Source organism: Fundulus heteroclitus, chromosome 23 (assembly GCF_011125445.2).
Source record: "Fundulus heteroclitus isolate FHET01 chromosome 23, MU-UCD_Fhet_4.1, whole genome shotgun sequence".
Taxonomy (NCBI): Eukaryota; Metazoa; Chordata; class Actinopteri; order Cyprinodontiformes; family Fundulidae; genus Fundulus; species Fundulus heteroclitus.
Window position 1 is genome coordinate 10588797 of NC_046383.1, and position 25652 is coordinate 10614448.

Below are 25652 nucleotides of genomic sequence, written 5' to 3' on the forward strand. Positions count from 1 at the left end.
TGTGGATAAGGAATTGCATCAAAATGAGATCGCTCCTCCCAAAACATTGTGGAGGATGGCGTGAAAAGGGAAACATTAGCTCCTGTCATGCCGTTCCTTAACAGATGAATGAAAATCACTCCAACCATGATGAATGCTGTTCATGATCCATGCATGAGCATCAAATCATTGTGGAACTGGGATTTTTGCAATCTTTTTTTTTTTTTTCTTGCACACTGCAAAAACAGAACTAAAAATAAGTAATATTTTCTTAAAATGAGTGTATCTGTCCTTGATTTGAGCAGGTAAATAAGATGATCCGCCAATAGAATAAGACTTTTGCACTTAAAATAGGAACAACTCATCTCCATCATCTTATTTCAAGTGCAGGATGTCTAATTATCTTATTTTAGGGGTCAAAATACTCATTCCATTGGCAGATGATCTCAATTACCTGCTCAAATGAAGGATAAATACACTAACTTTAAGAAAATTTTACTTATTTTTAGATCCGTTTTTGCAGTGCAGACAATTAGCCCTGGTTGACGGTCTAGTTTCTGATGCGTTTATTGCTAAATCAAAAACATCAGCTTTGGATAAAAATAAATGGTCCCAATTAACTACTAACCTTATCCACAAGTTAATAAGTTCAAGATCTGTAAGAGAACCTAAATCTTTTTTAGCATTCTGATGTTTCTCTGCTACATGTTTTAATAAAGTTATTCATATTTAGACCCGTGTGACTTTCCCTCACTGCTGTCGTTTGACACATCCAACTTTGCCATAAGACTCCACAGCAGTAGGTGGAGTGATGCAGGCCGATAATTTTGTTTTGTTGGTGGTGTTGCAGCTTTTCTGGACGCATTCACGCAACGGAGCGTTGCGTAGTGCAGCTCAAAGAGGACTGTTCTTTAAGCTGACAACAGCTAGTGTTGGCATATACTGGTCTGCAGGTTTATAGCTGCGCTGATGCACGTTCAAGAGCTTTACTGACCTTTTTGTGCTTCTCTTAAACATCCGTTTGATATTGACCGCTAACATTATTTTCAACTTCAGCTTGGTGTCAGTTTCAGTGAAATATATTTGCGGTAGGAAGTCATAACCAAAGAACGCTCCACGGTGAAAACTCTCCGACTTCTAACTTTACTTGATGGTTGCAGATCATTCGCAGCAATGGTTACAGTGACCTTTGAACCAAGCTTCTGAGCTTGAGGGAGATTTCCCATCTCTACCTCAGTGGCAGATATCAGCGGTTTTACTTCCGCATCTGGCTGGAATCGTGTAATTTATTCCTGATGTTTTAGAATATTTGCCTTTTAGTTCAACACTGTTAATATGACTTAAACTTAGACAACTTTGTCATTTTGTATGTACAGAGTGCATACAGAACAAAATTTTGTTGCACACAGCTTGTAAATTACAGTATAAAATGCAGCAGTGATTAAAAAGTAATTATGGTTTGATCTGGTCTGCTTGTGTCTGACGACTCGGGTTACAGTTTTGATCGACTGCCAGATGCTTTTGTACTGCCTGATAACTCATAACTAATGCAAACCCTTGTGCCTTCTGGTTCTGATCCAGATCTGCTGGCCACCAACAAACTGGATCATTAATGTACCCATCACTGGTTTGCATGAGTCCAAAATATGTCCAGATCAAGATGTAACTTTTTGGTGTTGAGACTTTGGTTGTTTGGTTGGTTTTGTCAGCAGTTGTAGTTCTGTAGTCCTAAGATCATTCTACGCCATGATTGTTTCCACATTTAAGCTAAATGAGATTCGAGGCACATGTATCAGGAGATTTTCCAGGTTTACAGCTAAAAGATGGCTGTCAGTGGTATTAACATCAGTTACTTGAAAATATCAAAAATTACCAGCATGACATAATTCGGTCTCAGTTCAGCTAATCTTTCAAAAATATTGTTACAGGGCAATTAGGTTTACCTGACTAAGTTGTTACATTTCACTAATTTCTCCAGCGGTTACTTAATCATTAAGATGTTTTGTAACTATCACATGTGGATATCAGAGCCATATAAATGAAAATGGTACAATCTTCATAAATCTCTAAGCCCAAGTGGCTATTTTATCTCCTTCTTCTTTCTAAACAATGAAAAAAGTTCTGATGTGCTGAGCGCTGCTGCATGTCTCACCCAGTGTGATTAATCCTCACATGCAGACAGAGGCAGACAACAATGATGCGGATTCATTTAAAGGCAAACGAAACATGATCTTGAGATGTTCAGGCAGGCTCGACGTAATCAGATGCTGCTGCTTCTTAAGCGTTCTGCTGATGCTGTGAAATTTAACAAAAACAACTTCAGAGTTGCAGGAACTGCAGTTTGATCAATGCTAGGGCTGCACAATATGGCAAATTTATCGTCATCGCAGTATCATGGGTGGCCTGGAGTGCAATAAGTGTTAGCTAGTTATATAAGTGCCCGCATGCAGGCCCTGGGTGTCACTACTAGTGACATTTTTTGTTTGATGCAACATAAAAAGTTTAAAAGAAGTGGTTAAATTGATAAACTACAGCTCAGTGGTTTCATTGCCTGAGATGGAAAGGATAAATGTATTTGGTTTTAAATGGCTAAACAGAGCTCTCGTTATTTGGGCTTTATGTTTGTTATGATCCCAGTATTTCCTAGCTATATCATTACATATATTTCCTCGTATCGTGCATCTCTAATCAATGTGCATCTCTAGAAACATCAGCTTTACAAGACGCTAAACTAGAAAATCCCTTCTTAGTGACGAATTACAGCTTTAAACGGTAAACTTGTACTTGTGTAGCGCTTTATCAATTCCAAAGACCCCAAAGCGCTTCACGCTACAGTCAGTCACCCAGTCACACCCTGACGGTGGTGAGCTGAGTCCGTAGCCACAGCTGCCCTGGGGAAGACTGACAGAGGCGAGGCTGACATACAACGGCACCACCGGCCAGCAGGCAATACAGGACACAACGACTGAGCGGCGGAAGATTGAACCGGCAACCCACCTATTGCAGGACGAACTCCCCAACTCCTGCTCCACTTTCACTTTAAAATGATTTAGTTTCAGCTTCAGTCACCACCGATCTGCTCCAGTAACATTAATCTGTGAGAACGTTTCATGTTGTGGTTGTTTTGCTCATTTCCTTTTTAAAAACTACAAATTTTCTTCATGCTTTAGTGTTTTTTTGTTGTTTTATTTAGTGAAGTTATGAGCAAGTCTGCTGGCTTACACTATATTATTATGTCTTTACAAACATCTCTTTAATAAGAAAGACTTCCGGGATATTGAGAGTCTGCTTGGGGAAAAGTTAGCCCACCCTAGCAAGGACCTAAAACGCATCTTCCACCTCTGCTCTTCCCCCCATGAATGGAGCTTTATGTTCCCAACTCACGAGAGTTGGAAGGAAACTACCACCAACGATCACAACGAAAGGAGCGGTCCGGTTTTGAAACTGCGTGGCCTCCTCCACCCGTCGCTAAAAAGGTCAAAACTCTTAACTTGTCGTGCTCCGTTTTCCCCAGTTTTTTTGACTTTTTGATCGGATCCGAGCGCTCACAGGAGGGAGATGTTCTGGCCGTCTGACAACACTAACAGCTCCGTAAAGCAGCGAGGACGGTTTATTTCTTCTGGGCCGAGGAATTCTCTCTGAAGACAGAAAAACAGGGCTGAGCTTAAAGGCCCCTCAGTAAATTCTGTAGCATCATTTTGGACGGCTTCATGTAAAGTGGTACGGATGCAGAAGATTCATTTTAGACTTTTATAAGAGGCTAGATGCCGACAGTAATTTTTTTTTTAGGGGGGAAAGCTCCAAGGTGCTCTTTAGCAAAAATCCCAGAAAACTTTCAAACTGATTCCAACATGTTTTGGCCGCTATTTGGTCTTCACCAGAGAGACTCCAGCTCACAGACGGCACGTTTGACAAACGCCTCCTTCTACCATGGAGCCTTTTGCATCCTCTCGTTAGTCACGATTTCAGGGTACCAGGACCAAGGACGGCGCCTTTAATTCGCTTTCCCTCCCTTTCTTTAAACGGGCTAACAAGCTGAATTATGTCCATATTCTTGTACGAGCTGTTGTCTGCGAGGCTGCATGCTGAGCATCACTTTGGGTGACTGGAAGACCATAATCCCTGCTGAATACTGTAATTTGCCACCATGCAGTCTGACAGCCGTGCTAATTACAGGTGCACCACGTCTGCGTGTGTAACACCTCGCATCGCTCCCTGCAGCAACGCAGCGTGGGGCACGGTGAACAAAGCGGCTGGATTCCTCGTCACTCCTCCGAGGTGATGCCCTTTTGGTATGTGGCAAGCCTGTGCCACTTCTGTGAATTCAGGATTCTTCATTTTTAAGACTGTGGTGCAGACTTGCTAGTTTTTTCACACAGATGAAGGCTGTTATTAAGTTTTAATTTGACCTTAGCAGGAATAAGAATTCCTGGGCTGCTTTGACTGCAGGGGGGGAAACATCCCTCCAAGGATTTCTGGTACCGCACAGCCTGCATGCTAAGAATGACTTTGCAACTACCTGATTCCACAGCAACCCCCCCCCCCCCCCCCCTACACTTTTCTAAGGCTCAATCTGCAGTCTGGACATGTGGAATCTTTCCCAAACGCTTGCAGAGTTGCCTGGCAGGGCGTCTGGATAGCTGTTAATGACTCGTTGTGGGCTTAATGGCAAACAAAAGACTCCGGATGAGCCAGACAGCGAAGTTTCCCGTGCAGGTGGATGGAAACCTAAATCTGTAGAGCTAAATGGGGTCACCTGGAGGTCAGCCAGTGTGCTGATGAACAAAAACGAGAGCACAGCTTGAGGAAATAAGATCCTTTCGTTGGCCAGGGAACTCTACAAGGCATTAAGAAATACGAAAAGAAGTAGCTCTGTTGAAATTTTAGTTTTAAATGCAATAAAAAGGTGAGAATCTAAAGTTTAATAGTAAAAAATGTTCCACTTTTTTCTTTCTACGTGTGATCTGATGGTTTCAGTGAAGGTCTTGGTGGTTATGTGCTTTCTGGTTGTGTTTCTCGTTCTTACCGCTGCTCTGCGGGAGTTTTTTTTCCTGCCATCTGCAGCGAAGGCACCCACATGGACCCAGGTGCTCTGCCTTTGACTCAGCCTCTTGTCATCAACCTAATGGGATCCTGTCAATCAAATCAGAAGAAAACCTGATTAGTCATATGAGCTGCTTTTTTTCCCCCTAATGTATAATACTAAATGCAGGTGTGTGGGTTTTTTTTCATCACAATGTAGCCTTGTAAGTAAGTCCTGTTAACCCTCCTCCCCCCCCATCACCATATCTGCTTTGTTCAGTTGTCCTACAACAGGTTTGACTGGAAACCCGTTCAGGTCCCTCAAAAACACCGCAAAAAGGCGTGCTGGGGCAGGAATGCTTTCATATCTTCTCTTCTTGACGTTAATTAATTGCCGAACTGTAATCTTATGCTTGTTGTTGTCGTTGTGTTACAGTTAAATGAGATGGTTTGTTGCAGCGGATTTGTTTCGGCTCCTTAGTTCAAGTGAATGTATATGTTTGGATTGTTTCTGCGGGTGTTTACGTGATCAGACGGGGAACTTTTTACAGGCCCCCCTCCTGCTTTCTGCTGCTGTTTGCAGACGCCTGGAACCGACTCTCATCCACATACTTGTGTTTAGGAGGTTGGCGCTCCGCTGTTTTCTGGAGTGGGGGGAATCTGCAGCTGTCGAGCAGACGTTTGTTGAGCACAGGTTTACTGGAGAGCCGGAGGAGAGGCCAGCGAGGCTTAGGTTTCTGTTTGCTTTGTGGATCCAGTGACTAGAGAGGGTGTCCTGGAAAAGAACGCCTTGAATCTGAGAAGCCGTCGCTCTGAAATCCTGGGCGATGAGCACGTACCTCTAGTCTCTCTGCACACATGTCTCATTTGTCATCTGAAAACAGTCATCTAGAAAGCAAAAACAGGCTGTCTTTTGTGTGGGACTGCGTCTCTCGTGGCTGGGATCCAGTCCTGGAACGAGCAGCAGCTGCCTCAGAGGCCTGCACTCCCTGCATCCCTTACCCTCATCAATGTGCCGGTTGTTTTTTTATTTACCGCTCGTTTTTGTTCAGAGAATCATCCTGTCAGATAAAAACCCATAAGAAGCTCCAAACCTGTTGAGAACCCACACGCAGTTTGTGCAGCCTGATGGTACTTATGCCAAATGTAAACAAAGAGATTTAAGGCAGAAAACGGGATCTGAATGTTTGTAGTCGGTGAGACTTGTTACATTCTTGTGTCTCACTTTTTTTTTTAACATGTAATAAGTTTCACAACTTTCCCTCTAGGTGGGTTTAGGGCTTTATTGAGCCATGACAGTGCCAAGACTTCACCAGAAAAGCAAATCTGAATTGATCTTTTGGTAACTGATGAAGAAAACCATTTTCATTGAAACAAAAGAAGATCTAGACCAGGGGTGTAAAACTCATTTTGGTTTAGGGGCCGCATACAGCTTAATCTGATCTCAAGAGGGCCACACGAGTTAACTCATTGCAAGATTAAATAGAACTAATAAATGTGGACTTGTTGATTTTTATATTAAATTAATTTCACTTTTAAACAATATATTATAAATAACCTCAGCGTTTTTAAGAAAAGTATGTGCAATTTCAACAATACTTTTACTCAGTTAAACATTTACTTGTGCATTATGCATAAGAACTGATCACAGTGATTGTACAATGTTGAAAAACATTTATTCAAATTTTTTGGAATTTAAAAACACTGTCCTGCATGACAAAATACATCAAACAGATAAAAATTAAGAAATTATTTGAATTTTTCCACACCTGAAGCTTAATCTGCTAATTAAAACATAGCGCCCCTCGTGGACAATATAGGAACTGCATATTTTCAATTAAACGAAGTACGTGTTTTTTTCAATAATTGTTTTATCATTCTCTTCCTTTTATCTTGTCCACTTGTGAAAGTCAAATCTGATGAGATCTTTGTGGCATCTTATTGCCACATTGCCAGACGGGACACTGGGGGGGGGGGGGGAAATAAAATATTTTTTTTTTTTTTTTTTTATAATGATAATGCATTTAGCCACAGGGCCGGACTAAATTGTTTGGCGGGTCGGATCTGGCCCGCGGGCCGTATGTTTGACAGCCCTGATCTAGACTAATCTCAATCTAATCTTTTTTTTACCGGAACAGTGCCTGGGACCAGAATCAATGACTCTACGCTTCCTTTCTTCATTCATTCATTTGAAGTAGAGCTATTTCTCGCTGTGGCAGAAATAGCTAAAAGTGAAATATGTGACTGAACGTTGAATGTCCACCTGGGCTTTTTACTCAAGGTATAAAAACAAAAGCTTGTCTCACTGCACTGTAAAGCATCCGAAGTTAAATTAGACTATCCTCAAAGAGTTGATTTCATTTCGGTATGTCAAAAAGTTACATTCATAACGTCTACTGTATTATATATTTGCCTTTACATGCTGTTAGATTTTCCAAATGTTTAATTCTTTTAATTTTGATGATTTTGGTTAACGGCTAAAGGAAATCAGGAAAACTAGAATATTAGAGAAGAAATGTGAGTCTACTGCTAGTGGATTATATTGCCTCAGTATTGGCCAGGCCTCTTCTGCATAAATTGCTGCATCAATAGTGTCGCTGGAAAGCGATCAGCCGGTGGCTGTGAGGCGTTAAGGAAGCCCAGGTTGCTTTAATGGCCGCCTTCAGCTTGTCTGCGTTGCTGGTTTCTGCAGCTCTGACTCTGAGTCTACGTCTATCAAATGGGCTTTGCTTCACTTTCTTCTTCAGGCTGCAGTGATCGGTGGTGCTTGTGCACTTTTTTCCAGCCATACTTTTACCTTCCTCTCCATTTTCCATTAGGACTCTCAGGGCAATGATCATACGGCTTCTTTAACGATGACCTTTCTGTGACTTGAGGCCAAAACTTTTCACTCTCCAATCCGCTTGCTTTAAAACACCAAAGGCTCCAACTAGAGCATGGGTCTCCAGCTCCAGTCCTCCAGGTCATCTGGTCCAACACACCTGGGTCAGAGGGCTGGATTTCCCTTTTAATCCTTGTCTGCTCGTACCCACATACTTGCATTCGTGTCCACAGCAGTCAAGACTTTGTTGTCGCAGAAATTTGTTTTATTCACAAGACTTTAAACTCAGTTTTTAGATTCATGCTCGCATTAAAAAAATTCTAGCCTGCAGACCTCAGAATAATATGTACTTTACTTTTTCTGACATAGAAGAACGAATGGTTTGAATCATGCATTCGTCGTTCTGAGAGCCATTTTACTCCATCCTGGTCAGACAGTCTTTTAGCCATAAGCCATAATAATCAAAGTTTACAGAAATAAAGGCTTGGAATACTGTATATCCCTCTATTTGAACTGAACTTGCTTATTTTCTATCCTGAGTGTTCACTTACATCGTAGTCCATCGTAATACTGGGATCTTTAAACATTCTGCAGCTAAAGCACAACAAAATTCAACGTACAGGAGAAATTGTGAAGAGTTGTCAGCAATTATGTTTAAATATTTATCCTTTAGTTTAAAGTAAAGGTTCCTCAAAGTTTGCAGTGTTGTTAGTCAGCTTTGCTTGGTTTATCTTTCTCAGTTTCTTTTTTCAAGTTCAGTCTATAAAAAGTGCACTTTTGATGAATGCAGTAATTTAAATGTGTTCTTGCAAAGCACCGAAATGTCGATTGTAACCTAGTTCAGAGCAGAAACAAGTGAGTTATCTGATTTTGATCTTTACCAGGTGAAATGCAGTTCTAAAAATCTGGTCTAATTTTCTTCCAGTTTTCTTTTGTTTGTATGTGTTTTCCATAATTATACTGCTTCCTCCATTTAGATTTTTCTAATCTAAATGAGAAAAGCAAATTAAAACACAGCTGCTACAGCTGATGTCAAGCAAAACTGAAATTGTTGAATATCTTTAACCACTTAAAGTAACTCGAGGGAAACATTTTTTCCTTTTTCTGATTTGATTTACTCTTTATTTCTTGCTCAAAAATGTATTTATTTATTTTGTTCTTTTATAATTCAGGCAACAGCTGCATTTCCATTTCCTTCTGACTATTCTGTTCTATATCTGTTGACAGTGACCATAGAAGGGCAAAATTTGGATTAAAACCTATTTAACTGACATATTTTATTCCTGTGTTTTCTGAAGAAAATAAACATTTGGCCCCGTCACTATTCTGAGCGCCTGTCCTGCGTGTAAAGGCACCGATGGGGCAAACCCAGAAGCAAATGCTCATAAAGAAGTACGAGCCTTTCATACCCAGGCATGACAAGCCACTAAGTTCTGGCTGTAAGCATAAAAATTTTAATCTACATCTGTGTTCCTGGGTAAACTGAGGTTCTTGTTATGGTGCATTAGCCTTAAAAATGAAGATAAATCCTTCCAGAGAGACGGGAAAACATGCATCAACTGGTTTAGCCTTAAAGGTTGAACGAAAGGATGGTGAAGAATAAGAGGAAGCATGAAAAATCCGCTGATAACCTCATGGGTTTAGATTTGATCTTTTATGACTGAAGAGTGATCCGATGAATACAGCGTCACACATTTGGACCATGCGAGTCTTTCCTTTGTTGTCTTTCTAAATAAATCTTAAAGTGGTACCCGAGTCACAGCTTTCCATTTCAGCTCTTGAAAAGCTGTCAAAACGAATAAGAAGACGACATTTCAAAGTAGACGTGTGGAAAAATAAACAGTTCGGGCTCAGACAAAGAGAGAACTGCTCCAGGCTGTTTCGCTGCACCGAGATGCTTTGCATGCTTCCCATGAACCCGGCTCCAGGACTGCAGTGGGAGCCGGCGCAGGAGGTCATGGAGTCAGAGAAGAAGGGTGTAGAACGTGGTCTAAATGAAAACACAAGACTGAAAGTAGGTTTGGGTCTTAAAGCACCTGTAGGGTCTGATCAGGCATGTTGTGCGTTGTATGGCAGGGAAGAGGCCCTAATGGGTAAATGAATTCAAAGCATTCGCACAGCTGTCGTTTTCTTGTATGCTAACACAGTAAAAGCGTGAAAGGTTCAGTCTTCTGCAGAAACTACAGCTTCAGTAACATAAAACTCTTCTGCTTTAGTTATTGTACCAGGGAATGGATGAGCGAACATAAATGCAGCGATTGTTTGCCTCGTATTTACCGACAGCGCGGTGAAGCAGCTTCATAACTCCTTTATTTTAGACTAAAGCTCTGTACATTGTATACTTTCCACTGTTGGTCATTAGAGAAAATCTGTGGAAAAAGCTGCTGAAATGGTGACAACTAATTTATACACAACAGAAGATGGTAAAATAAGGTGTGAAATGTTTAATCCATTTAATTTCCCTATAATAAAATCCAAAATCTTAGCGAGTTCTTGCTCAGCAGCTCCGTGATATATTTTATGATGGGTCACTCATGCGTGGTTAAATAGTTTTTATAGAGGGCTTCAAACCTTAAGCCAAATAATATTAACCTTAGTTTGCAGCCAGATGACACTAAGTAACCAGAATCATAAAGAAAAGGTCACAGACGTTTATCTCAACATTAAAAAGCTTTAATTTCAGAATAAAATCACTGCACCAACTTACTCTAGCTTGACTACTGGTGTGAACAAAAAGCCAACGAAGACAGACGAGGAAATGTTCACCAAACGAACGTCCAATCAGCGTTGGCTTTGAGGCGGGTTGAGGTGTGACGCAACGAGAAGCGCGACAGTTCAGTCTAAAGAACATGGCGGCTTCAGCCGATGAAACTAGCGTTAGCGTGGCTATCGAGCAAGTTTTATCAGAGTTACAGAGTATTTCTTCACTGAAAGAAGAGCAAAACACTGCTCTGGAGGCTTTTCTCAGAGGAAAAGATGTTTTTGCTCTTCTCCCGACTGGTTTCGGCAAGAGCTTGTGGTTGTGTTTTCGTCGTCGCTGTTAGTACGTCATATGCTTCGTTGATCTGATTGGTTTATTTGGCCCGTCTATCACCAACATAGGCCAATCAGCTAACCAGTATTTTCACCCCTTCCCAAAATTACTTCAACGGAAAGTTTCCAGATGGATATGCGAAGCAAATCTATCTGGCGGAGTCAGGTTAGGAGTTTGAGGCAAACCTGCACCGTGGTCGGTGTGGGGCCCCGGGAAAAATTCCTCTATAAAGTAGGCCAGGAACTGTAGATCTAGACTATATTCTAGGAAGCATCTTTTAATTTTATTTATACGATAAAACTGCATTTATTTTAGGCAGAACACACAGCTACATACATACAGGAACTAATTTTACTTTAAGACTAAATTACATTTTCACTCAACTTGTTTTCCGGATTAAAAATTTGAGGATCAAAAATAAGCTGCCATGAATTTGGACTTGCTTGTCCCTACTTTAGCTCTCAAGCGGAAAGACTACAGACTCGATTGTGAGCTGCAACACAGTGAATGAGCTCATTTCTGCTACATGAATATTTCTAAGCTTGAGTTTCTGCTAAAGGTTCAAGGACAAGGTGAAACAAGGTTGTTGCCAGCTGCTGTTGGAGGGAGCGTGCTTATCTTAAACAAACCCAGAAGCAGGTGATAAGGACAACCTTCTCCTCCTGCTGTTTACTAGGATCTGTTTAGTAAACTGCCTGTTACTGTCGGGGGGGGGGCTGTTTAATCACTGCAGTAATCAGGCTTGGAGCTTACAATGCGAACACAGAGATGGACACAAGTGCATTTTTCTGACCTCCATCATGTTATTCATTGTTTTTTAATAGAATCAAATGTCTTGTCTCTCATTTGCTAAACTCAGTATTTTCTCTGCAGAATGAAAAAGCAAATTCAACACGGGGGGGTCTGGTAACATGTTTTTATTTTCCCAGTAGCCTCAAAGATCACGAGTATAAATAAAGGTATGCAGGAGAGCTGCAGGCTGGATGCACTATGGATGGTTTTAATATGGAGAGTTCACTTTATGTCCATTAGCCAAGGCCATTATGAGACAATTTTCCCATGTCTTACAGAGGAATCCCATTAAAATCAGTCATAAGGACCCGTTGTGATAATTAACTTTTTTACAGCAGGATTTTAAAGGTCCGTGTGGGAGTAAGGCTTCAGTGAGACATTTACAGACCTGTGCTTCCATTTAATTTTCTTTTTAAAAGGTGTTTTTGCAGTGATCCTTAGGGATAGATTTAAATGCAATATTTCAGCCATATTCATCTCCACGTTTGACATTAACTGATTAGAGCTGAAATTATCTCTGCGTTAGAAGCCGAGCGGCGCACCGGTTGCAAAGGTTTAGTTTTCGTCTATATTTCCTGGGCTGAGCTGATTGCAAACACCTGCTGATTGCTTCTAGTTGCCAGAGGGGGGGGTTTGTTCTCAGCTCCTGGAGCAGGGTTTTCTTTAGCAAAATGGCTGCATTATCTTCATGCCTGTGGAAATTAAAGGTTTGCCTCAGTTAGAGGTTCATCATCAGATGGTTGACACTCAATTCAAGGTCATTTATAGCGAGTGTGGGGAAAGTGGGCAATTGGTTATAAAAAGTGGTCTCAAACTCCAGTCCTCAAAGCAGCTCTTAGGCTACGTTCACACTGCAGCCTGAAGTGACCCAATTCCGATTTATTATTATTTTTCTGTCCATATGCGACCTGTATCTGATCTTTTTATGACAGTCTGAACAACACAGATCAGATTTTTTTCAAATGTGACCCAGGCCACTTGGATATGTGGTCCTGAATCCGATACGTATCTGATCTTTTAAAATGCGACCTGTGTCTCTACGGCCAGGTCGCATTTATCACTGATACTCGACAAACGTCACTATTCTGCTTTCTGTTATGCAAAAGCGGGAAGAAAGACGACACCCATAGCGGACTACATTGAGAAGAGTAGTCAATGGACAGTTAGAAAATAAATGAATGACCGCAATGAGGGATTGCAGCAAAGCCATGTACAATGCAGATGACTCTCCCTGTGGCTCTACGGTTCCCCAGGAGTGAATGCTGCTTGTCGGGACTTTGATGCAATCTACTGGTTTCCTTATATAGGACATTTTTGACCAATCTGTATAATCTGACCCAATCTGTATAATATGATTGAACTTGATTTTGTAAAGTGCCTTGAGATGACATGTTTCATGATTTGGCGCTATATAAATAAATTGAAAATGCGCGGCAGCATTATAATCCATGTTTACTTCTGCTAACACTGAGGACGCTTGCTACGTGTGACGTCATCGTGTCCTCGAGTGCGCATGCGGGACACTTCGGTTGAACGCGTTCAGTTCACACAGGAGATCACATACAAGTCGCATATATTTGGAAATGTGAACGGACACACAAAAAAAATCCGATTTCACAAAAAAATCGGAATTGAGCATTAAGACCTGCAGTGTGAACGTAGCTTTAGATGCCTTTTGTGGACTTGAGTAAGGCCCCAGATTTAGACGTTTACATCTTATCAGCCCATTCATATAAAACACTTTTTTTTTCTTTTTTCGTTTCAGGATTCCGCAAAATCAGCCTGGACGATCTGCGGAAGGCCTACATCGTCAAGGATGTGCAGCAGTACATCCTCCACCGGCTGGACCAGGAGGAGGCCCTGAGGCAGCACCTGACCAAGGAGACGGCCGAGATGCTCAACCAGCTTCACATCAAGAGCAGCGGCTGCTTCCTCTACCTGGAGCGCGTCCTCGACGGCGTGGTGGAGAACTTCATCATGCTTCGCGAGATCCGCGACATCCCGGGAACTCTCAACGGGCTCTACCTGTGGCTCTGCCAGCGGCTGTTCGTCAGAAAACAGTTTGCCAAAGTCCAGCCCATACTTAACGTAATCCTGGCGACCTGCAGGCCTCTCACGGTCAAAGAGCTGTACCATGCGGTCTGGACCAAAAACATGACCCTCACCATGGAGGAGTTTCAGAAAAAAATGGACATCCTCTCCAAGCTGTTGGTCGACGGCCTCGGGAGCACTAAAATCCTCTTCCACTACAGCTTTGCAGAGTGGCTGCTGGACGTGAAGCACTGCACCCAGAAGTACCTGTGCAACGCAGCAGAGGGTCACCGCATGTTGGCCATGAGTTACACCTGCAGAGCGAAGCAGCTGAAACCTCTGGAGGTGCAGGAGTTCGCCCTGCACCTCGTCAACTCCAACCTGCAGATCGAGCCCTGCAACCTGGCTCTTTGGATGGTCTGGAACGGCACGCCGGCCAAAGACTCCCTGAACACCTCCATACCAAGAGACCAGGAGGTCCTGCAGCTTCTGGTCAAAGCCGGCGCTCACGTAAACAACGAGGACGACCACGCCTCGTGTATCGTGCAACAGGCCCTGGAGCGGGAGGACTCGATAAGAACGTTGCTCGACAACGGGGCCTCCGTGAACCAGTGTGACACCAATGGAAGGACTCTGCTGGCCAACGCTGCCTACAGCGGCAACCTGGATGTGGTCAACCTGCTCATATCCAGAGGGGCGAACATGGAGCTGGAAGACAACCACGGGCAGACGGCGCTCACGCTCGCTGCGAGGCAGGGCCACACCAAAGTGGTCAACTGCCTGATAGGGTGTGAAGCCGACATAAACCACACGGATCACGACGGCTGGACCGCCCTCCGCTCCGCCGCGTGGGGCGGACACTCCGAGGTCGTGTCTGCTCTTCTCTACGCCGGCGCCAAGGTGGACTGCGCCGACGCGGACGGCAGGACGGCGCTGAGGGCAGCGGCCTGGGGAGGCCACGAGGACATCGTGTTAAATCTTCTCCAGCACGGAGCGGAGGTCAACAAGGCGGACAACGAAGGGAGGACGGCTCTCATCGCCGCAGCGTACATGGGGCACAGAGAGATAGTGGAGCACCTGCTGGACCACGGCGCCGAAGTGAACCACGAAGACGTGGACGGGCGGACGGCGCTCTCCGTGGCCGCCCTCTGTATCCCCGCTAGCAAAGGCCACGCGTCCGTCGTCAGCCTTCTGATCGACAGGGGAGCGGAGGTGGACCACTGTGACAAAGACTGCATGACTCCTCTGCTGGTGGCCGGCTACGAAGGCCACGTGGACGTGGTCGACCTGCTCCTGGAGGGCGGCGCCGACGTGGATCACACGGACAAGAACGGGCGCACGCCTCTGCTGGCGGCTGCGTCGATGGGCCACGCGTCCGTGGTCAACACGCTGCTCTTCTGGGGAGCCGCCGTGGACAGCATCGACAGCGAGGGGCGGACGGTGCTGAGCATCGCCTCCGCTCAGGGCAACGTGGAGGTGGTCAGGACTCTGCTGGACAGAGGGCTGGACGAGAACCACAGGGACGACGCAGGCTGGACCCCGCTGCACATGGCTTCGTTCGAGGGCCACCGCCAGGTGTGCGATGCCCTGATTGAACAAGGTGCGCGCTGCTCCGAGGTGGATAACGACGGTAGAATACCACTGATACTGGCTGCCCAGGAGGGACACTACGACTGTGTGCAGATTCTCCTGGAGAACAAGTCAAACATCGACCAGAGGGGGTACGACGGACGGAACGCTCTCAGGGTAGCGGCGCTCGAGGGCCACAGGGACATCGTTGAGCTGCTGCTGAGCCACGGCGCCGACATAGATTGTAAAGACGCAGACGGCCGGCCGACGCTCTACATCATGGCACTCGAGAACCAGCTGGCCATGGCGGAGTACTTCCTGGAGAACGGCGCCAACGTGGAAGCCTGCGACACGGAGGGCAGGACGGCCCTCCACGTCTCCTGCTGGCAGGGGCACGTCGAGATGGTGAGGCTGCTCGTCAACTACGGCGCCGACGTGAACGCCTGCGACAACGAGAAGCGCTCCGCCCTCCAGTCGGCGGCGTGGCAGGGCCACACCAAAGTGGTCCAGTTTTTGATCGAGAGCGGCGCGCGCGTCGACCACACGTGCAACCAGGGGGCGACGGCGCTGGGCATCGCCGCCCAGGAGGGCCACGTCGACGTCGTTCAGATACTGCTGGAGAACGGCGCAGACCCCAACCACGCCGACCAGTTCGGCCGCACGGCCATGAGGGTGGCGGCCAAAGGCGGCCACTCGACCATCATTAAAATCCTGGAGAAGTACGGCGCCACCACGTTGAACGGCTGCAACCCCTCCCCGGTGCACACCATGGAGGAGAAGACCCCCCTGGCCGTGACGGGCAAAATGCACTCCCTCACTATCAAGTCGAGCAGCTCCGGCAGCACGGGGGCGGGGGACGTGCAGTCGTCCGGACGCGGCCTGCCCAACGGACCCGTCCACGCGTTCAGCTCGCCGTCGGAGTCCCCCGACTCCACCGTGGACAGGCAGAAGTCGTCCCTGTCCAACAACTCCCTCAAGAGCTCCAAAAACTCCTCCTTGAGGACCACGTCGTCCACGGCCACGGCCCAGACCGTGCCAATCGACAGTTTTCACGGCATGACGTTCACGGAGCAGATCCAGCAGCACTCGCTGCCCCGGAGCCGCAGCAGACAGTCCATCGTGTCTCCCTGCTCCACGACGAAGTCCGTCAGCCAGCAGCCGTCGTCTCCATCCAGCGAGTTTGAGTGGTCTCAGCTGAAGGCGGGTCTGAAGGCAGCGAAGGCAGCGAAGGGCGGCAGCGGCACTCAGAATAGCAAAGCAGCCCCGGGAGACAAGAAGAAAACCAAGAACAGCGGCTCCAGCCAGGTTCTGGAGTACGAGATGACCCAGTTCGACAAGAGGATGGCTTTCAACCAGTCAGTCGCTAATATCGCGCTGAAGGATCCTCACTGCAAGATCATGATCGGCGGCCCCGGGCAGCAGGAGCGGGGCCAGTGCCAGGAGCCGTTCTACATCCAAGCGCAGAGCTGCTCCGAGAAGAAGAGGAACGGGATCATGACCAACCCTAAGTATCACCTGCAGGGCAATCAGGTCTTCCTGGGTCGGGTTTCGGTTCCACGGACCGTGCAGAACCGGGGCCACCAGGACGTTTTGGAGAGCTACCCCATCGGGGAGACGGAGCTGAGCCTTAAACAAGCCCTGAAGCTGCAGATTGAGGGATCAGACCCGGGCTTTAACTACAAAAAGGAGACTCCGTTATAGCTGGTAAGAGGCTCATCAGCGTGTTTTGGGTTGAGTGGGGAAACAAAAATGTAAAATTTGAGAAAAATCCAAACTTTGATTTAAGTACATTTACTCAATTATTTATTTTTATTAAATTACTTGGAAAAATGTTTGAAACGCCCCCTTTTTAATAGTTTTAACAACTCCCTTTTTGCCAAAACTACACTAAGGTCAATCTTTCTAGGTCTAGAGTCAGAAAGTTTAAGTTGGTTCAAAGATCTTTGATGGAGGACTGCAGAGGAAGGTTTATTAGTGTGCACCAGATTTCCACTGGCCGGGTGTTTCGGTCTGTAAAGCCTTTGGAGGACAAACAGGCCCACAGCATGACAGTCCCTCCACCTAGGGCTGGGCGATATGGATTAAAAAATAAATCTCCAATTTTATCATACCAAATCCGATTAATCAATTTTTTTTTTCCTCCTTTTTGTTTCATAAAAAGAAATTATTTTAAAACCTTGCTTTTATGTCAAGCATTTCGTCAGGGAGTTGACCTGAATTCAAAGTGCAACTAAAAACAAGCTGTGAAACATGCTTGTAAAACAAGATGGCAGCCGTGCCATTATAAACAATAAAAATATAACAAAACATTTGCTGCTAGTGGTATTACACATTGAGCTAAGAACAGGCTTCACTGCACTTGTGAACTTCAAACTAAGTAAAAAAAAAAAAAAAAAAAAAAAGTAAATAAGTAAATGAAGTACCTCGTATTATGGTAAAAAAGGTTTCTACTTAACAATATTTTGACAATACATTTGCCTAAACATATATTCAGCATCACATGCTGTTCTCTTCATGGAAACCCAATGAGTGTCTTGGCAAAATAAAATCCAGATTTTCCGAAAAATGAAATCTTAAAGAATTGTAAATTTGAATTAATCGATTAAATCGATTTATCGCCCAGCCCTACCTCCACCCTACATGTAGTTCTGTTTTACCCCAGGCCCAAACCGACCTGCAACGTCTGCTGAAAAATGTCACGATGACGCCGATTCCTTTTTAACCCTCAGGTTTGGGAGGCGTAGGCCACCTAGGTCTCTGGGGTAGAATTAAAGGTATACTATGCAACCGGGGTTGATTTTCCAGCGAGGCTCCCCCCAGAGGGCGAAAGTAAAAGTGCACTGTCGTAAAGATGCTCAGCTGTTCTGGTTTCTCCATCAAGCCAGGCGCGGTTGTTTTGAGCTTAGCAGACAGGCGAACGCAACGAAAAGTGGGAAAAACGGGAGTACAAACAATGACTAACACAGTGAAGGTATGAACATCAGGGTTTCCCGCAGCGCTATCTTGCAAGCCTCGCCAGTTTTATTATTATTATTATTTTTTTTTTTATGTTGGCGAGACGCTACCGCCACCGCCTCGCCAAGCCGCCGCCGCCTTGCCGCGGTAGCGTATTGCCAACATAAAAAAAAAAATAATAAATAATAATAATAATAGTAAAACTCGATATGCTTGCATGTTTATTTGACGTTAACACGCGGTTCTTTGTTGTTGCTGCGTGCATATAGTGAATGGCAGGGCAAAAATACATGGAGTTCTCGCCGTAAAGCGAGACTTCTGTGTGTGCGGGCCGTGAGTTCTTGCAATTGCAAGTGCGGTATTTCCCCCACAGACCCCCAGGGCGGCCGAGAAAACCTTTGATCGACCTGAAATGACTCATTTAATCATGCAAAACGGTATGGAACACATTAATTAACTGAAAAATGTCGCATAGTATGCCTTTAAGGTTAAATGGCTAGCACGTTAAAAAATGGATATTTCCAGAGCCCAATAGGAAATGAATTGATATTAAAAAGATTATTTTCCAACTAAAAGTACAAGGTGTCTAGTGACAAATTAGGATTGACCAAAAGCTCTAGTTAACCTAAATAAATGAAGGTATTTGATTGTAGGCGTAACAATAAATCCTCTATCAGTGTTTTTGTCAAAAATAATTAGTAGTTTGGATTTTTCTCCATTTTTGCAGTGAGTGATTGTGTTGCTGTAATTAAAAGATACATTTGTTTCAAGGATTTTCACACCTCTTTTTTTTTTTTTTTCAATGGCGCCAACAAATGACAACTGAAGCCAGTTTTCCTCCCCACACACAATAAAATTAACCCTGTTGCTTCCTTTTCTCTGTTTTTTTTAGATGTTCTGAACGCCATCCGTCATGCTGACATTGGAGAGAATGTGCCAAAGCAACAGTTTTCATCTGCATAACACAGCTACATTTACCCCCCCCCCCCCCCCCCCCCCCGGATGCCATACAGCAACGGTCCGCCTGCGGCGTATGTGAACTGATACTTCGATGTGCCTACATCTGTTACAGCCTTCTGTTTTTCATACAAAATATCATTTTTAATTTAAAGTTATGCTATTTAAATAAACAGTGTATGCACTTTTAAAAGAATAAACTGACAGACAGATGTTTTGCTTTCCCTCCCCACTCCCATCATTTTGTACCCCATCCAGGTTTTCTGAGCTGTTTTTTGAGAGAATCGTGCCAATTCTTTCATTATTATTTAGCATTATGCCGTATTTGGTCTCGCTGTCCCAGACCGGAGGACACCACAGTAACTGATGTCATGGTTGTCATTCATTGCCTTCCTAGAGACCCCAAATAATCTGTTACCTTTGAGCAGAGTGCTAAAATCGTTGTTGTGTGACATGTTAAAAGCCGTTTACTGGGATTTAAGGCGTATTTATTTTATTTTTTAGGAAGACAAGCCACTTTTGTTGCGTTTTAATGTGTGTCGCGTCACATTCTACCATGGTGCTGTGTTCAGAGGATGCCAACAGACATTTTGGGAGTTTTATTTTTGGCTTTTACATATCTAAGTTAGAGGGAGGCTCATTTATAATGTAAAACAAATTTGATTTTGTCCCTATGGGATTTTTTTTTCTGTTTTTATATTACGTGTGTGTGTGTTTGTTTCATGTGCAAAAGTATTTAAGCAACCATTGTGTGTTGTCAGCAAGGTTTTGGTGCTAAGTGCAGCGGATTTTTTTTTATTTAGCATTTCTCAGCAGCTCAGCAAACAGACCTCCGGCTTGGTTTCTGTATCATTTTTCCGACAATATTCTGCTGGACTTTTCAGGGGCATGACACAAAAAGAGGGTTCGGTCATTTAGACGACCCTTAGCTGTTAGTGATATGGGTTGAAATGCAGACTTGAAAAGCCAAAGTTGAAACGGCACACTCTGACCCGCCTCCTCTGTGGGAAACGGAGAATCAGTTCAATAGGACCTAAACCCTGCAGGAGGAAGAAGAGGAGGAGGAGGAGTTTGGTCAACCATGACTCTGAGAGCACTGAAACATCTGGTTCTTGTGATCCGAGCGGAGCTGCGTTAGCGTTTACAGGCTGGGTCTTCTCTTTTTCTTTTTTTCTTTTTTTTTTGCCGGCTTTTCATAATGTTAACAGTGAGCTATATTTTGCCAGGAGCAGGGATTTTGGGGCAACAGAAGACGTATCGCATGCACAAACACCTATAAGCCCCCGGTGAGAGCTCTCTGCTCCTCAGTAGCTCCAGCGTGTGCCGTGAAGGGTGAATGGAAGGATTCCAGGCAGGAAAACATGATGTATAGTCTTACTAAACGGTTCTTTTGTTGGTCTCGAAACTGTTTTGTCTGTCAACTTTGATTTGACTCAGTGATTGGATTGTAAATAGCTTATCGTGTACATTTAATTTTCATTTAAAATAATTTCTGTATTATATGAAGCTGGATTTTCTGATGTACATTAAAGTGCTTAATAAACATATTTGCTTTACTGCTGAAGAAGTCCTGCAGCTTTTCTTAGAAATCCCTTAATCTGAATTGCCATTTATTCCCATCTTTCTTCTTTATATGTTGCTGGGTTGGCTTTTAAGTCTCAACCACTGAGCTATATAATACACTGGAGTGCTAATCACCGTCTGTTTGAACGAGTCGCTTTGAAGCCACCAGCCGCCATATTGGTACTCCCTATTTTCCCCCAGTAACTAGGGAATATGTGCGCTACAGCATCGAATAACGAGGATTTTCTCATGTTCAGGGGGGGCTTAAGACTTTTAAAATGTCAAATACTTTTATGTATTATGTTATGTTCTAAAAATATCAAGTACTGAGAAAGTCATGTGCTGAAATATTTAGCATTTTATTCATTTAAATATATATGTTTAACATTTATAAATATATAAATAATATACAAAAACATATTTTTACATATGTGTATACATATATATAAATATATACATATACACATACTTATATATGCATATATACGTATTTAATATGAATAACATGTAAAATATTTCAGCACCTAATTTCCAAGTAGTTGATAGTGTTAGTACATCCACTCACTGTAGAATTACCTGTGAAACGTTTTCACTCAGCCAGAAAACTGCTTGTTATTGCAAGCAAATCCTATGGGATTCTGGGAGAGTAGGGAGTAGCAAGATGGCGGCCAGTGACTTCAGTTTTTCGGCAAAATCAGCACTCCAGTGTATTATATAGCTCAGTGGTCTCAACCTGCATCTGGATGTGTAAACTCAAAGGGGGCGGGGTCTCCACCTCATCTTCTCACCTATTGGCTGAGCTCAAGCTTGTCCAGTTTACTGTATCCCAGGGGTGTCAAACTCATTCTGGTCTAGGGGCCGCATACAGCTTAATCTGATCTCAAGAGGGCCACATGAGTAAACTCATTGCAAGATTAAATAGAACTAATAAATGTGGACTTGTTGATTATTATGTTAAATTAATTTCACTTTTACACAATATATTATGAATAACCTCAGCGTTTTTAAAAAAAAGTATGTGCAATTTCAACAATACTTTTACTCAGTTAAACATTTACTTGTGCATTATGCATAAGAACTGATCACAGTGATTATACAATATTGAAAAACATTTATTCACATTTTTTGGAACTTAAAAACACTGTTCTGCATGGCAAAATACATCAAACAGATAAAAATTAAGAAATGATTTAAATTTTTCCACACCTGAAGCTTAATCTGCTGATTAAAACACGGCGCCCCTCGTGGACAATATAGGAACTGCATATTTTCAATTAAACAAAGTACATGTTTTTTTCAATAACTGTTTTGTCATTCTCTTCCTTTTATCTCCTCTTTCTTTCACCTTTTCTTTTTTCTTGTTCTTTCTTTGCTCTCCTACTTTCCCATTGTAGTGTCCATATCATTTGAGGGATTCCCTGCATGAATCATAATAAAACTATTCACATTCATAAATCAAGCGGAGCACTATGGCAAAAGCAGTACTGCTCCACTTGTGAAAGTCAAATCTGATGAGCTCTTTTTGGCATTAAGACAACAATTATTATTGCCACATTGCCAGACAGGACACTGAAATTTTTTATTTTTTTTTATAATGATAATGCATTTAACCAGCGGGCCGGACTAAATTGTTCGGCGGGCTGGATCCGGCCCGCGGGCCGTATGTTTGACACCCCTGCTGTATCCTGTTGACTCTGGCCAAAGTAATAAGTAAATGTTTTTAAGTACAACATTTTTTGTTTTTTCTAAATTTGTGAGAAGAAATATGAACAACATCGAATGGCTGGTGAAAATAATGTATTAATCTTGTTAAAATTAAAGAAAAAAAATACTAGACTTTTAAAAAACAAAACAAGAGTAAAGGTGCAGAGGTAAATTCCATCCATTTTCTAACACGCTTAATCCCTCATGGGGTCGCGAGGGGTGCTGGTTCCTATCTCCAGCTGTCAATGGGCGAGAGGCGGGTTACACCCTGGACAAGTTGCCATCCTATCGCAGCAACACAGACAACCATCCACGGACACACTCACAACTAAGGAGAATTTAGAGAGGCCAATTAACCTACCAGTCATGATTTTTGGGCTGTGGGAGGAAGCCGGAGTACCTGGAGAGAACCCACGCATGCACAGGGAGAACATGCAAACTTCATGCTGAAAGACCCAGGGTTGAAGTTGAACCCAGGACCTTGCTGCAAGACAACACGCTGCCCACTGTGCAGACCCTGCAGAGGTAAATTATACCAGCTAAAGATTAAAATGTAAAAAATCTGATATTTTGATATATATCTTTTTTATCTTTTTTGCATTTAATGATACATTAACTTGTTAGACTGCCGTATTTTTTTGGACTATAAGGCCCACGTGAAATCCTTAAATTTTTATTATGTGCAAAAATATTATTCCATTGGCAAATAGTCTTATTTACCTGCTCAAATCAAGGAAAACATACACTAATTTCAATTTTTTTTTACTTACTTTTAGTTCCCCTTTTGCGCTATTTAATGCACCTTAAAATCCGGTGCGCAGTATGGTCTGAAAAATACGGTACTTGGCGAGTAATTCATTTATTAATCCATTTATTTCTGAATATATTCTTAAATACAGCAGGGTTGGTATCTATTCAGCAGGTCCGGCGTTGTCTGTAGTAAAATTTATGTGATGTCCAGGTCTGTATCAGTATGGAACAACAAAATTTACATTTCCAGACTTTGTCTAATGTCCCCCTTTACCTTCCTTCCTTCCTTGTCTCCTAGCTCCCTTCATTCATTGTGTCCTTCCTCCCTCCTTTAAGGTCCTGTATTTAATGCCTTCCCACAGCAGAAATATCTGCCGAGTGAACTTTATATTTTATGTCTTAAAATGGCCATAAAGGAATGAGAACTCAGTCTGGAGTTCTTAGGAAAACTCTGCTATAAATAGATTAAACAAGTGGATATCTGAATATTTCCTGAGATTATGATTTTTTTAGGATCAAAGGTAAAATGAACAATTAATGATGATATATCAATTGGAACTGGGAATCAGCATTATATTATTGATCACAAACATCTAAAGAACAAAGATACACTAATCATATGCTCATTGTACTATTGGAAAAATGGGGCATTGTAACCAGAAGTGAACGTTTAAAATATTAAACCTATTAAAGTCTTAAGACCCATTTGGAGCATTTCAGTCTAGATAATTTCAGTTTTCTGGCTAAATTTGAGATCTAATGCTTATCTTTACTATGAGCTGGGAAAGTATCTCTGCAAAAAACGCTGTTATTCTGACCGGGAGCTCACATAGTCTGGGGGCTGTTGGTTCTGACCCAGGTTGACCTAGAGTCTTGTACAAAAATAGATAAATGCAACTCAGTATGGAAATTTATCCCAACCAAATCTCAAAAGGTCGATGAGTGCTGTCTGACCTGGCTAGACGATTCTTTCGTGATGGATTCTCGTTCCTTCATCTTCTTCAGCTCTCCCCTCATCTGTGTTCAGCTTCCAGGAGAGAAGTCGTAACAACGGGATGCTCCGCCTATCAGATGAACGAGGGACGACAAGAGAAATGTCATGGCAGACAGAGACGAATGAAATCTAGTTCTTTACGCTCGAGACTAGAAATATCTATTATTGTACCTAAAATATCTCAGAAGATAAGACCAGATAAAATAAGACTTTATTCATCCCCCCGAGGAGGAAATTGAATTGTCACAGCAGCAAGACAAATCTAGGTAGATAATTTAAAATGTATTATAAATAAAAATGTACTGTAGGTGCTCTGCTGTCCAGAGGGGAGGGTAAGAGGCGTTCTTCACGGTGGCCAACGTCCTCCTCGCCCTCACCTGTAGAGTCCAGGGGACAGACCACAGCTGAACTGACCCTCCTGACCAGTCGTCCCACTCTACTGTCCCACTTCGTGCAGCCGGCAGACCGCAGCGTCAGAGGACTATTTTAATATCACTGTTCTTTTTAAATATATAATCAGCCCGTTCAAAAAAAAAACCCGACAAGGTTCATATTCAAGATAAAAGATTTTTTTTTTTTTTTTTTTGCTGGGTTTAAAAATCGAAGGGCATTTTGAATGGATCTAGAGAAAAGCTGTTGAATTAGGTGAATCTGGTGTTTTTCATGTGCACTAATTACAGCAATAAAGTGTAAAATGTCTGATATTTGCGAGGTTCTCTACATTTATGGTGGTGGGAAGAAGAAAAAAAAAACGTATCTGGAAAACAAAAGTTTTTGCTGCAGCTGAAGCCACTTTGGGAGACTGAGGAATCCGTTAATATCTCCGTTTCTGGCTTTAAATCTAAAAAACCTTTTTTTTCCTTTCTCGCTGCTGAGAGATCCTTTTTTTTTCCCCCGCCGTGTTGAGCCTGTGAGACCCAGGCCGGCGCAAAGTTAATACTTAACTTTGCTGTTGGTCATTTGATACCCAGGGGCCAAACCAGGACACCGCAGGCATCCAAACACATGGATCAAACTGAAATGGAACAACAGACGAGCGTGCCAAAGCGCTATCGCTGCCCCCCCCCACTTTATCCCAGAGTTCATTCAGTTCGTCGCCGCTGAAAGCAACGAGACCGAGCAAAGACAAAGCCTTATGATTTGTAAAGTTCAAGCGACTTATTACCCAAATAAAACTTTCAGAAGCATTTAACCTCGTGACCACCAGTTTATCCCCCTCAACCTCTAATTAAAGTTCAGTTGGCTGGTTTTCCACCAACATCTCATCAAAGAGGCACCGCGGCGAGGTTTCAGTGGCATTTAGTCCTGTCAGCCATTAGCGCTGCATTTCCCCGCATGTTTCCAGGGTGGATGTTAATGAGCAAACCATCTGGCGCTGACGTCGTGCCGTTCTCACTGTCCGAGCTTGGAGGGGCTCCTCTCAGACCAACTGCCAATGTCCACATCTGGTTCTTCTCCACCCATGCCCTTGTTTTGGATAC

General features: G+C 43.4%; 1 protein-coding gene and 1 long non-coding RNA gene across 2 annotated transcripts in view; one reads left to right on the plus strand and one right to left on the minus strand.

Annotated features, from left to right (window-relative positions):
* LOC105937729 (ankyrin repeat domain-containing protein 50) overlaps positions 1 to 20724 on the plus strand; it is a 51455-nt gene extending 30731 nt beyond the window's left edge. Inside the window, exons 4-5 of the mRNA XM_036127779.1 lie at positions 13414 to 16952; positions 19096 to 20724. Coding sequence (XP_035983672.1) covers positions 13414 to 16949 — 3536 coding nt within the window. The 3' untranslated portion in view covers positions 16950 to 16952; positions 19096 to 20724. The remainder of the gene's footprint in view (positions 1 to 13413; positions 16953 to 19095) is intronic.
* Positions 5032 to 24697, minus strand: LOC118557569. The gene is made up of 2 exons (XR_004927924.1): positions 24132 to 24697; positions 5032 to 5112 (listed from the first exon to the last, which is right to left on the minus strand). It is a non-coding gene; the product is annotated as an uncharacterized LOC118557569 (long non-coding RNA).
* Positions 24698 to 25652: the final 955 nt, after the last annotated feature.